Below are 13,345 nucleotides of genomic sequence, written 5' to 3' on the forward strand. Positions count from 1 at the left end.
TTTCTGAAACAATATTTTACGACAATATAAATCAGTTGATTATCAAAATACTTCACCACTATTATCACTAATTTGAATGTTTTTGTATGTCCTCTAACACAAGCTCCACTCTTGTTTCCTGTTGTCCTTGTCTCTGTGTCTATATGTGTCTCCTTTGTCTCCCTTGTATATCCCTGTCTTTGTGTCCTCCCTTGTTTCTTCTGTTCCTTGACCTTTTTCTCTTTTTGAGTTTTTCTCTCTCCTCTTCCTTCTGTTCCATTCATCTGTTGTCATCATGTGATCCCTCACCATGAATCTCCGTCTACCGCCTCTACTTTCTCTTCTGCCCCTTTAACTTTTACCTTTACTCCTTTGATTTTCTCTATCAACTCATCTGCTCCCTACATCCCTCCTTACCCCTCCTAACTCTTCTCTACTCTACCTTCCCTCTCTTCCCTCACTGTCTTCCCCATTTTTCTTCTACTTTTTCTCAATCTCTTTAATCCTGTCTCCTTCCTTATTCATGTCTTTTGTCTCTTACTCTTCCATGTCCCTGTCTGTCTCACATTGACGTTTGTTTTTCACTAATGTCCCATCTCCCATCCCTCTACATTTAACTCACTCATCCTCTTCTCCCATTGATCGTTCTCTACACTCCCCTGTTCTTCTGTTTTATCGCTTTGATCCCTTGCTTTCCATGTGTCTTTGTCTCCCCATATTCTCCTGCTCTCCAATCCCTCCTTCCCTCTCTCTCTCTCTCTCCAGCTGGCGGCCCTACAGCAGAGCTCGCTGCTCCGTAAAGTCAAGCGAACCCTGCCCAGCCCTCCTCCAGACGAGACTACAACAGCGGCTCACCTGCCCATGATGACACCCGCCCTCCAACAGGTCTACCTGCCCTCCGTGCCCAGCCTCAAGCCCAGCTCCAGGTCTGGCCTGGCTGCCAAAGCCAGCCTCCTCAAAGACCTCACCCACGAGCTGAAGGCCGTGGAGCAAGAGTCAACCAAGCTGAGAAAGCAGCAAGCTGAACTGGAGGAGGAGGAGAAAGAGATTGATGCTAAACTCAGATATTTAGAACTGGGGATCCATCAGAGGAAAGAGACACTGGTCAAGGAGAGGGAGAGGAGGGATATTGCCTACCTGAGGTGTATGGGGGACACTAGGGACTATATGTCTGATAGTGAGTTGAATAACTTACGTTTAGCAGCTGCCGCTGCATCACATGAGACCAATGGGCTACTGTCAACGAGGCCAAGCACTGCCCCTCTCAGCCAGTTCACCAGCGATCTCAATACAGCAGCTCAGTACCCACCCACCTCATCCTTCCTCTCCTGTCAGTACCCCCAGAGCCAACCCGCAGCACCATCTCAGCAATCAAGTCTGCCATACCAGTCTTCAACATTCAACCAGCCTCCCTATCCAACAGTGTCTCAGTCCCAGGCACTGCCACAGCCTACGCCCCTCCAGAGCCATGTCCCTCCTCCTGGACCTTCTTACCAGTCTCAATCCTCCTACCCCTCCCATACCTACCCCCAAGCCCAGCCCCCATACCCCCAGACAGACATGGGGATACCAGCTGCACCTCAGCCGCAGCCGGGGCATACAGGTTTTGGGCCTGCACCACCTGGTCAGCCCCCATACCCCACCCACAGCTCACCCTATCCCAGCGCTGTGTCTTCCTACCCCAGCCAGACCACCCCATACCCTGGGCAGCCCCAAGCTGATATCCTGACAGTCCATCCAGGAAGACCGAGGCAGACTTCTCTTGCCGATCTGGAGCACAAGATGCCCACCAACTATGAGACGATCAGCAACCCCACAGTTGTGGTCACCACCACGGCCCAGGATGCTACCTATTCCAGTGCAGCCCCCTCTTATGGTCAGTACACTGGATCGACAACAATGGCCAGCTCTTATGGGCCTTATGGCTCAGCGCCAGTGTCCAGCAGCTACGGTGGGTACTCAACCATGCCACCCAGTACTTATGGCCAGTATACTTCAACCTCAGCTAGTTCATATGGCCAGTATACAACAACCACTGCTAATACTTATGGCTACACCACCACCACAGCCAGCTCTTATGGACAGTACACTTCTACAGTTTCCAATGCCTATGGGCACTCTGTAGACAGTCCCTCCACCTACAGCACTGCAGATGCGATGTATGGGGCTCCTGGCTTAGAGCAAAACATCCCAAGGAACTACATGATGATTGACGATGTCAGTGAGCTGACGGCAAAAGATGGGCTGGGCACGACGACAGGGGACATGATGCATCATGGCGGCAGTGGGCGTTACCCAGGCGACATCCACGGCCACAGCACCATTGGCAGCACGACGCGTGGGGGAACTGGCAGCTCCTCCTACGGCAGGGCACCTGAAGAGGAAGCAGCGATGCAGGAAGAGCTGTACGACCACCATGGCAGGGGTAAGAGCAGCTACAGGCACGGACCACTAGGGGGCAGCAGCAGCAGCGTGAGCGCTAGCATGGGTGGGGGATCCTCCTATTACTATGACTACGACTACAAACATGGCAGCATCCGCACCGGGGTACAGAAACCTTCGCCGTCCGCCAGAAGCCTTCTGGCTCCTGCTGTCATGTCCACCAAGCGCAGCAAGCACAGGAAACTGGGGAGTATGGAGCAAAAAATCTCCAAGTTTTCCCCCATTGAGGAGGCTCGGGATGTGGAGGCAGACCTGGCCTCCTATTCCTCAGCGACAGGTGGGGCTTACCCCTCCGCTCACATTCGAGGGCGCCAGCTGATCGAGGATTACGGCTTTAAGACGACTCCTTACGACAGCAGCAGTGGCACTACCACTCACGGTAGTCGATACTATGGTTCAGGGATGGAGGAGGACGATCGGATTTATTACACCTCCACCGGCCGCTCCCGTTCCACTGGCTACGGCATGGACAAGATCTCATCCAGGGACTACCCTGGGTATCGCAGCCGATCCTATGAGAGGGACGACCGCTCCTACCGATCTGGCTACAGCCGGGGGCGCCATCCAACCCGGCAGTACTCTGAAGAGGAGAGTCCGCTCAGTCCCCTTGGGCGGTTCATGGGTTCTGGGCGATCATCCAGCTTAGGTCCCGACCCGTACGACAGTCGCAGCAGTAGATATCATTACTATTATGGCCAGTATGGTTCCAGCCACTCGCTGCCAGATGTACAAGACCACATACGGGACCTTCCCCGGACTCATGTCTACAAATCGGATGATACATACATTATAGACGATTATCATTGTGCTGTGTCAGACAGCGAAGGTAATTGTGGGAGCTGAATGCCCACACAGTCTCACTACCTACTACTGCCCCCACCGTATATCTAAACGTCCCCCACCCACCCAAAGGCTAGGCTTAGCAAGGAAAAAGAGAAAGAAAAAGAGAGACAGAGATAGCCGTTGCATGCTAATGTTTACTTCTTCCTGAGAGCCACTTGGAGCTCTCATATCAGTGGACTGCTGTCTGTCTGTCTGCCTGCCTGTCCGTCCTTCCGCCTGTTCGTCCAGTCGTCTGTCTGTCCAATACTCGCATGGTTCTTCGGCGTGGTCGTTTTCTTCTTGCTACACTCTGATTCACTGAAAGGTCTTCTTTGCACGACACAGATGCATTGTTTTTTTCTTTACAGGGTCTTATCTTTAATTATGTCTTTAGCATTGATGTTTCATTTACTGTGTTTTGATTTGTTAATTCTTTGTCTACACTGCAAAACAGTCTCGCACAATCATTTCTATATTGAAACCCTTTTCTTTCAACAATTAGCCAGTATTGTTGTCTCTTTTTGAAAATATAAAATAAAGAACATGTGAATGTTCTCTGCAAGGCAGCCGTTTAAAGTACAGTAAGTTTTTTCCCGCATAAATTATGTTCCATGTCATTGGCTTTAATTAGAAGCTGAAACATTTGAGCAAATAAACCGCTGCCAAAGCGGACAGTTTTGCAGTGTTTGTTTTATCCTGTTTATATCGTCTTGTAATGTGTGAAGGCGATGTGAAGTGTATTCTGCATGGATGTAAAACTTTTATTTTTATTTCTGCCTTTCTTTCTGTGTCTCCTCCCTTCTATTCTTTTCTTTTGCATGCTGTTGGTCTTCTTCTTCCTGCCTCCTTCCTTCTCTCAGCCTGCATGCCGCTGTCTCCAAACGACATGGAGATTGACTGTGATCTGCTCTCGGTTTCCAAAGCCTACCATCTGGGCCAAGAAGAAACTGACTGGTTTGAGAAGCCACGCACCAGCTCTCGACACTACAGCAGTCACTCGACTGGGAGGAGCCGGCACGGTGTCAAGCACACCTACCATGATTATGATGAGCCTCCTGAGGAGGACCTGTGGCCCCAGGATGAATATGGCCATGGAGGACGACACTCTTCATCCCGTGACCACCGGCACCATGGCAGCTCTAGCCGACATTCATCCTCATCACGTCATTCAGATGAGCCAAGGTCCTCAAGGTCATCTAAGGGGCACCCCAAAGACCCATCAATGCGCCATGACCCTTCAGGACGATCCTCATCTGCAGGAAGGCGTGGCGACTCAAGGTCTGGCAGTTACCACTCTGCTGACTACTCCCGAGATCCATCTGGGCATCACCACGGCCAGCGCTCCTCCAGACAGGGAGACCCACACCGCTCCTCACGCAGCAAGTCCCAGCCAGGGGACATGCAGGGCCAACCACCAGGTACTTACAGGGCACCTCTGCTTGTACTGTAATAGCATTACATTTGCACTGAGTTGACCTATAGTTATATCCTTTGTCTCAGTTTTAGCTCAAAACACTCTACAAAATAGATGCAAAGTCATTTTTTTACCTACAGTACTTAGCATCTATTTAACCCGGAGCTTAGAAATAATGGTATAATATTATATATTGTAAAGTCATTTGGGGATTTGGAATATGCTGAAGAAGTAGTAAAAGATAGATCACTCAAAAGGTCATTTACTCCTTCAATTTTATGACTACAACAATATTAAGCCTCATTCAGATTCTGTACATGTGTAAGGAGTCTGGAGTCAATCCAGCATGAGGAGAGTTGCCAAACTGTCTTAATTTAAAACACATTATATGTCTGTGATTTAATAATTTGTATTTGTAGCACTAGAAAAAGTACTAACATTTCTACATAATGTTGCTTTTATTTCTTAATCACATTAAAATCAAGTCAAGTTAATACTATTTACAATCTATACAGGATACGAACACTCATGGACCCAGGACAGACAGCAATTGTAAGATTGCAGCATGGCTAATCAGGATGACAAAATTATACATAGATTGTAAACATATGAAGAATATGGATATGGGAGGATGTCAAAACAGACCTGAGCCACATGATCTTCTCCCCACCATTGAGACCTGGAAAAAGGACACACAACAACACAAGAGGCAAAGCTCAAGCACACCATTCAATAGGACAATGGAAACAAACACACAAAAGGGGAGAGAGACAAGGACAACATGCATACAAGGGAAAGAGACAGATAAGAGGGACAGCTTGGGTGCTCATGTGCTTGTTGGACAATGAAAAAACAGAGGGAGTTAGAGCTGCAGTGCTTTTCAGAAAGTTTACAGTATTCTCCTCAGCAGGACAAACATGGACTTTAACTACTACACTCAACAGATTAATTAAGACCACGATTGACACACTGGAAGGATAATGGTAACAGGTACAATGCCTCAAGTAGTCAAGAGAACAGGCCACTGATGAGTTTTAACTTTAGATTTAAAGGCCTCAACAGTCAGACCGTCTGATGTCAACAGGAAAGTTAATCCAGAGGAAGGGGGCACGAGAGTAAAAGGCCCTGTAGCCCACTGGCTTCTTCTTACCTCTGTAGACAGGACAAACAGGCTCTGTACTCTGAGAGCAGACAACACAGAAAGGAATAAAAGTTTTAAAAAGATCAGAAAGGGTATAAAGGGGCGAGCATATACAGTTTTGTAAGTCTTCAGAGCACCTCAGAGTCCTTGATCTGACATTGACAGTGAAGGGAAGTTAAAATTGGTGAGATATGGACACATTTTTTAGGTTTTAGATGAAAATTCTAGCTGCAGTATTCTCAACATTTGAAGACTTTCAGTATGAGCACACGAAAGGTCTGACAGTAAAATGTTAACAATAATGAAGTCTGGATGAAACAAATACATTAATTAGGGTCTTTGCATCAGCCAAGGTACATCAAAAAATGGCGTTGTGTTACATTGTAAGAAACGCACTGTATAGTGTTTTTGCCTATAATTAAGACAACGTTATTTTGAGACTCTTAATTAAAGGTGCAATATGTACGAATTTAAGTGGAAACGTTCAAAAATTAGATAAAATCATCAACTTAATGTGAAGGAATCTGTGTATTGTGTAGCAAAGATATCTAATGAAGTTAGCCTGCTAAGCAGCTAGCCTCTGCCCAGTCCAAAGCTCCTGTGCTAGTGGTGTACGCCAACACTTTCTCAGAGGTCACAGTCTGGACTGCTAGCTACATGGCTAACTGAGCTCACTAGCTAGCAGCAGCTACAAATACACTACAAATAGACTACAAACCTGAATGAAGTGACAATTTATTAAAGTGTCCCAAAGACATTTCCTACACCCTCAGATTGTTACTGGACAAATAATAAGCTTTGGTCCTTGGATAAGATCCCTGTGAATTTCTTATTTGGGTCTGAGGCACAAATATTTAATATCCCCTGTTGTTCAGACTGAGTTTGATGCTCTTTTACAATCAACTGTCCCCTCAGGGATCAACAGTTTTTAATTAACTATATCAAGCGTAACTTTTGAAGGAAATGTTTTCTCCCAGGGCAGCGCTGTGGCTCTGTTCTTAGCAGTGAACTCATTAAATCGCTGGTTTGATCTTTGCTCAAAACATTTGTTGCACGTCGTCCTCTCTTTCATTCTGGCTTCACCTGTCAAATTGCTATTGTATAAACTGTAATGAACACTGAAAGGCTTCTATAATTAGAAGAAAACCATGCAGTAAAATAAATACTGCAGTTCCTTAATCAGCAGATTAGAGTTTTGTTGTACAAATACAGAACTTTATCAGATGCAGACTCATGAACTAATCTGATTGGATAAGTAAGACTGCACATAGTGTAGCTTATAAATTGAGGCTTTCTTCATGGGAACTGTTCACATAAGACAGGGAACAGATAATGCGAAGATCACAGATGTCTCAACTGAATTATTTTGGCAGACATGATAACTGTGGCCTGTCAATCATTCTCTGCATTTCAACACCATGTAAAGGGCTGCAGGGCTCAGAGTACTGCTGATATTCAGTCTTGTTTTTTATTATCTACTGTGAGAGGTGACAGCTGAATTTTTTAACAATGAGTGCAAAACTGTTCCCCCAAAAAAGAAATCCACCCTATGTTCCTCCATCCAGGCTCCTCCAGGTCTGGCAGCTCTGCCCGTGGTCAGGGCCCCGCTGGTGGCCCTACGGGATCAGGTCGACAGAGTGGTACAGGTCCCCAGACGGACGGGGCTTCAGGACAAAGGACGCAGCTCCAACAACAAGCCCAGACATCAGCTGCCAGGCCAGGGCAGCCCGGTGCCGTCGCAACCACCGGCCCTCAACAGCAGCCTCCAGCCCAGGGACAAGGCATGGGCATGGGCATGGGCATGGGCATGGGGCAAGGCCAGGCCAAGCCAGGGCAGATGGGACCGGCAGGTGGACCCATGGGGCAGGCGAGGCAGACAGGCCCAACAGGAACCACACCACCCGCCATGGTGAGTACAAAGAGGAAAACACAAGGAAAATGAGAACCAAATTTTAAGTGGTTGTTTCTCGTTGACTTGTTAAAGATATGGCATGAAAATAACAGAAATGATGTGGTTAGTATTCCTGTTTGAACAAAAATAAAAACTCAGTTCAGCAGCTTATCTGCATTCAGATCAGATTTACAGTGATTCCTTTTTTTCTCCATCATTACGTGGTGTTTGATTGACATTTTGAAACAAGAGAAGCATGGTTTATGCCTCCTCTGTCAGTGGTGTTGTGTTGCAGAACTAATGCACCACAGTTAAATTTCTCTCTCAAACAAACTTATCATTATCATGAAAAAACTGTCTTTTCATATTTTGAAACGATGAGGAGGTTGTTCACTCTCTCTGCCTATCTGTCCCGATCTTAATAATTTAACATTGTAAACAATTTGCTTGCTAGTTCAACCTCCTGCATCGTTCAGTTCTTAACTCTCCATCCTCCTCTTCCTCCTAGTCATTAAAAGGTCCCATATTATGCTTATTTTTAAGTTCATAAATTTAATTTGGGTAACTACTAGAATAGGTTTACATGCTGTAGTGCTTCAAAAACACGTTGATTTTCTCATACTGTCCAGTGCTGCAGCACTGTATTCCTCCTCTGTCTGAAATGCTCTGTTTTAGCTCCTGTCTCTTTAAGGCCCCCCTCCCTAATACCCAGTCTGCTCTGATTGGTCAGCACACTAACAACAACAGAGCAGCTGCGCTAAATCAATTCTTACTGGACAAACTAGCCACTATGCATAAATCATGCAAATGTGTGACTCTCTGACGTAGTGTGATGTCACAAAGTAACAGAATTAAAGGCGGGACTACTGACGAGGCGTTTCAGGAGCAGTGTTTTCTGTGGGAGAGAGGAGTTCTGTTGGTGCTGACTCTGGGCTTTCAAACTTTCAAGATCTTTTACATGCACAAGAACATATATAAAACACTGATGGAAAGGAAAACAACAAAAAAGCATTATAGGTCTCCTTTAATTTTTTGCACCAGCGCTACCTTTCCTCTTTCCTACCCCTTTCACCTTTCCCTAGTCTTCACTCTCAGCCCTTCCTTTCCCTTCATCCTTCCGTCTCCCTCCATGCTCCCAGAGATAAGAGCTGGTCCATCTTCCCCCGGTTCAGATGGTTTATTTATATTCTGCCGTGCCTCTGTTGGCAGGCCTTATCTAACACTGTGATTAACACAGAGGCAGCTGATATCTGAATGTAGCTGATTCACTGTCTGCGAGACACTCAAGAAATTGGCACTAAAAATGTCTCCCTGCAAAATCTATTCCACCCAGCATTTATTCCATAATCATAAATCCATGTAAATCTATTTGCTATTGGAGTCTAAAAATCAGATTATGATGTTTAACAAGGAAATTCAGATAGTTTAATGGATCTCTTCCTGAATTAAATCCATCTCTAGTAAATATAAGAATGAACCGACAGTGAAGTTCACAAAGCCACTGTCACCATGTCCATTATGAATATCCCCTAAATTATTCATGATGTGCTTTTGCTCCTGGAAGGCGTTGGTGATTTTCATATTGCTGCATTGTTGTACTATCAGCAAGAAAGCAAAGTGAAATAATTCATATGGTCTGATATCAAATTATGCAGGAATTTGTCTTGGAAATTATTCTGAAAGCTCTGCTGTGGAAAATCTCTGACAGGAGGCCATAAACAGTCAAAATAATTTGTTATATGATTATTATTCAGTCTGCAAACTCATTCAGCTGCACTCTTATGTTAGGTCCATTGTGTAATTAAAAGCATTGATTTAGTGGCTGTAAATGATGAAATGCTGTGCGCTGCACGGTGCATCGTAATGGATTACCTGTGCTTTGCTGCAGCTAAACTGGAGTCAAACTGGGAAACAAATAAAGAATATTACGTGATTATTTGGCGTCAGTCCCGTGTCTGTCAAATGTCTGTTTATTTATGGAGTTCTTTTAAAATGTAAGTGACACAAAGAGCTTTACAGGAAACAGAGCACACAAAGTAAGAACATAAAGAGAGATCACATCAGTGCAAAGACTGGATTACTTCCTGTGCTCAGATAGTACCAGTGCTGGATATCAGAAAAGGTCTGGTCTGCATCTTTCCTGAAGCTATTCTCTGTTAGTGCAGCAGCAGCCGCTGTAGTTTAGTCACTAAATGTTGAGGTCAGAGCTGGAAAGAAGCACAGCAACACAAACACTTTCAAACTGCTCAGTGACTCAGCAGATACCAAAATTTCCAAACCAGACCACTAAGACAAAGTGAAAGTTAAAGGATAAGTTTATCCAAAAATGAGAATTCGGTCTTTATATATTCACCTTCATGTCGGGTGAAATTTCATCGTTCACAAAATTTTTCTGGCGCTTCACAGCAAAACAGTGTTGCAGCAAAACAACTGAAGTAGATGGGGACTTGTTTTAAAATGTTTGTTTTTCTAAAAAGTGTGTTTTATTTACGTTTTAAAACAAGTCTCCATCTACCTCTACTGTTTAGGAGAATGCTTCAACAATATTTTGTTGTGAAGCTCCAGAAATGTTTTGTCGACTACAAAACTTCACTAGACTTTTCATCAACATCAGGGTCAGTAGATAATGACACCTTGTCCTTTAAGGCAAAATGCCAATCAATAACGCTTTACTCATACACCACAGTTCTTTCAGGTTAGTGTAATTTAAATTGCTTTAATGCAAATGGGACTGACAGAACACAATAAATGATGAATACTACAAGCATTTGTGCATGAATATGTGCTTTTGAAATATTAGTTAAAATATTCCACCTACTAGCTTTTTACCAGAGCTTTTAACTGAATGTCATGGTCTTCATCTGAGGATAGTGTTTCCTCAGTTGCCATGGAGGTGTAGCATTGCAACAATAGAGGCAAATGCAAACTTAAATTTGAAGTTCTGCAAAAGAAATAATAAATGATACATTGAAATTCCCAGTATGAAGATAAAGGAGAAGTAAGTTACAGACAGTAATACAATGCATCAAAATTAAGCCAGAATAATCAATAACAATAGAAAACCAAATCAAATGCCAGACTGAAAAGTTGGCTGTTTAGCTTGACTCAGATCTTCTTTGATTCATCTGTACATAAATCATGGTATTTATTTGCTAAATCACTTCACTGGGAATGTGTCAAATGTGTCCGTGTGATTAGTGATTGTTTTTCACTTCAAGTGAGTCGAGCAATCGTCTAATGGCCGATTTTAACTATCTGTCTGAGAGCTGTCAAGAGACTATAAATGCAGTGATTAAATATTTGGCCCCTGAAAAGAGATTTTTCCCCTAAAGCTATAAAATGTTTCATTATAAAATATGATTTGCTGGATCAAAGCAAACCTGATTTTTCCTGAGTCATAAATTCTGAATGGACCTCCAGGAAGATGTAGATAACTGATCTTTTTTCAACAGGGATCCACAGACTGACAGCTGACTGTGTCGACAGTGTTGAAACTCATCATTCAGTCTGTCATCATTCATGTCTTTTAGCGAGCTGTCAAAATGCAACACAATAGTGGAGCCGCTTTCTCTTTTCTCGGCCCCGGTCAATCTCTCCATCTCTTTCTTTTCTCTCTCTTTCGTTGCCGTCTCTCCTTATCTGCCTCCGTCTCACTCCCTCATTTCAATTTTTATTGTTTTGAGTAAACAGAGAAAAATCCCATATTCATCTCATTCCCAGCTTTCACAGTTTTATTGTGAAAATATATTTGTGTTACTAAATGGTGATTCGTGTGCCTCTCCTCCACACTCACTCCAGCTGTTTCATTCTCTCCCTGTCTCTCACTTTCAGCAGGCCAAGATCGACACACCACCGGCAACAGCCATTGGAGCAAAGGCAGCACCTGTCATGGCCACAAAGGCCGGACAGCCCCCGCTCACAGGCATAGGTACAGTATAATCATCACACGAGCACTACGCCCACATCTGGCCAGCTGCTGCCCACTGTGTCTGTATTATGTAACCTGGTGTGTGCTGTCTCATCTAGGCTGAGATTAATCTGCAGATAATCCCACAGTGGGAGGGGTTTCCCTTCAAGGCAGCTGATCAGCCTGAGTGTGCCAAGTCACTACATAGTTACTGAGTTAGTAAATTAGTTAATTTGGTATTAGGTAATCAGTCTGTACAAATGTACAGCAGAACAAATTTAACAGGGGCTACAAGTCAATTTGAAGGTTGACACATTGTTTTCTACTGTCCACGCTGTTTGATTTAAAAGTAATCTCTGGATTGTGCAATGAAAAGATACAGCAACAGCACTTGACACCAAAGATGTCATCATAAAGAAAAAATATGTGCTCTTGTCCAAATCTTCTGTCTTTTTCTTCCATCTCCTCTTTTGCTCTCCTCTCTCCTGACATCCTTTCGTCTTCTCTCTGTTTTTCTGTCCAGGCTCCAAGGCAGCACCTAGGCCAGGAGGTATTGGCAGTGCAGCAGCAGGACAGCCTGGCATGGATGATGGCATGCTGTCCAAGATCCTGCCAGGAGGAGCCGCCGAGCAGGCCGGCAAACTGGGAGAAGGTACCACAAACAAATCGTGTCATACAGCACACTTTAAACAAGTTGTTTTTTTATTACATCAGACATATTGAGAAGGTGTCGCAGGTACTGCCAAGTAAAAAATGAAAACCTCATCATTACGATGCAAACAATACATTTTTATCTCAGTGAGGTGTTTTACTTCTGAGTTCTCAGTTCTCATTTCACACCTGTTTAACTTTTTCTTGTTCACTCCTCCAGCTATCTCCGGTTTTGGCAAGAAGTTCACCTCTTTCTTCTGAGGTGCCAACATGGTGTGTATTTTTCTTTCCTGACTCTCTTCTATGTATCTGAATGAGTAATGTGCCAAGTCAGAGCTGCAGTTCATTCATAAAAGAAGCACTAAAAAAACAGAACAGGCTGTGATTTATTTTTTACCGGGCCTTTATTTTCTGGGAAAGGTTGTTGCTGAGTTTCTTACATTCAAAACAGCTTCGAGCAGTTTGTAAAGAGCAGTTTGCAATTCAAATCAATTGACTTTATTGTCTCGGGTTAACCTGAGCTGAAGATCATGTTCATTATTTATTAACTATACAAAGATTTTTGCAGAGGCAGTGCATTGATGTCTTAAACAAAAGTCATCACACACTTGGAGCCAATAGCATGACTGTACATTTGAAAAGGCTAGAAAGGAAGGCGCTTTTTTCTGCTTTCGAAGAATACAAAGGAATCACTGGTAGTTTTGATCAATGAAATCATCAGTGAACAAGTGCATGTCAACATCAGGTACAAAGATAAATCTCTGAGACGCTGCTGGTTTAAAGTCTACTGGGATGTAGACAGATAGCTACAGCGTGCTGTGTGTTGACTCTTGTAGGCAGCAGAGAGTGAGCGGCTTAAAGTGGTTTACTCAGAACAGGCGGTGTGTTCCTGAAGCAGTGTGTTTTTGTCTGCGTGTGTGTGTGTCTTTTCTTTTTTTTGTTTCTTATTTTTTGGTTCTTAAATTTTAACACTGACAATGACATCCTATTCCTGCCATGACGCTGCATCAGACAGGGTGTGTGTTTACAGAGCAGGTTACCACTGCTGAACACACAGTGCTGCGATGTAGTGGCATTAAGTCAAGGGTTACATATACT

General features: G+C 44.1%; 1 protein-coding gene across 10 annotated transcripts in view; it reads left to right on the forward strand.

Annotated features, from left to right (window-relative positions):
* Positions 1-12,519, forward strand: part of bsna (bassoon presynaptic cytomatrix protein a) — a 141,644-nt gene extending 129,125 nt beyond the window's left edge. For 4 of the 10 annotated variants that reach the window (XM_084367335.1, XM_084367337.1, XM_084367338.1 and 1 more), the window contains 6 exons: positions 745-3,247; positions 4,104-4,661; positions 7,364-7,707; positions 11,521-11,617; positions 12,120-12,248; positions 12,468-12,519. In XM_084367335.1, coding sequence (XP_084223461.1) covers positions 745-3,247; positions 4,104-4,661; positions 7,364-7,707; positions 11,521-11,617; positions 12,120-12,248; positions 12,468-12,508 — 3,672 coding nt within the window. In that variant the 3' untranslated portion in view covers positions 12,509-12,519. The remainder of the gene's footprint in view (positions 1-744; positions 3,248-4,103; positions 4,662-7,363; positions 7,708-11,520; positions 11,618-12,119; positions 12,249-12,467) is intronic. The other 6 variants (XM_084367340.1, XM_084367342.1, XM_084367343.1 and 3 more) reach the window with 4 other exon arrangements.
* The last annotated feature ends 826 nt before the right edge of the window (positions 12,520-13,345 follow it).

Source organism: Pagrus pagrus (assembly GCF_965226575.1).
Source record: "Pagrus pagrus genome assembly, chromosome: 11".
Lineage (NCBI taxonomy): Eukaryota > Metazoa > Chordata > Actinopteri > Spariformes > Sparidae > Pagrus > Pagrus pagrus.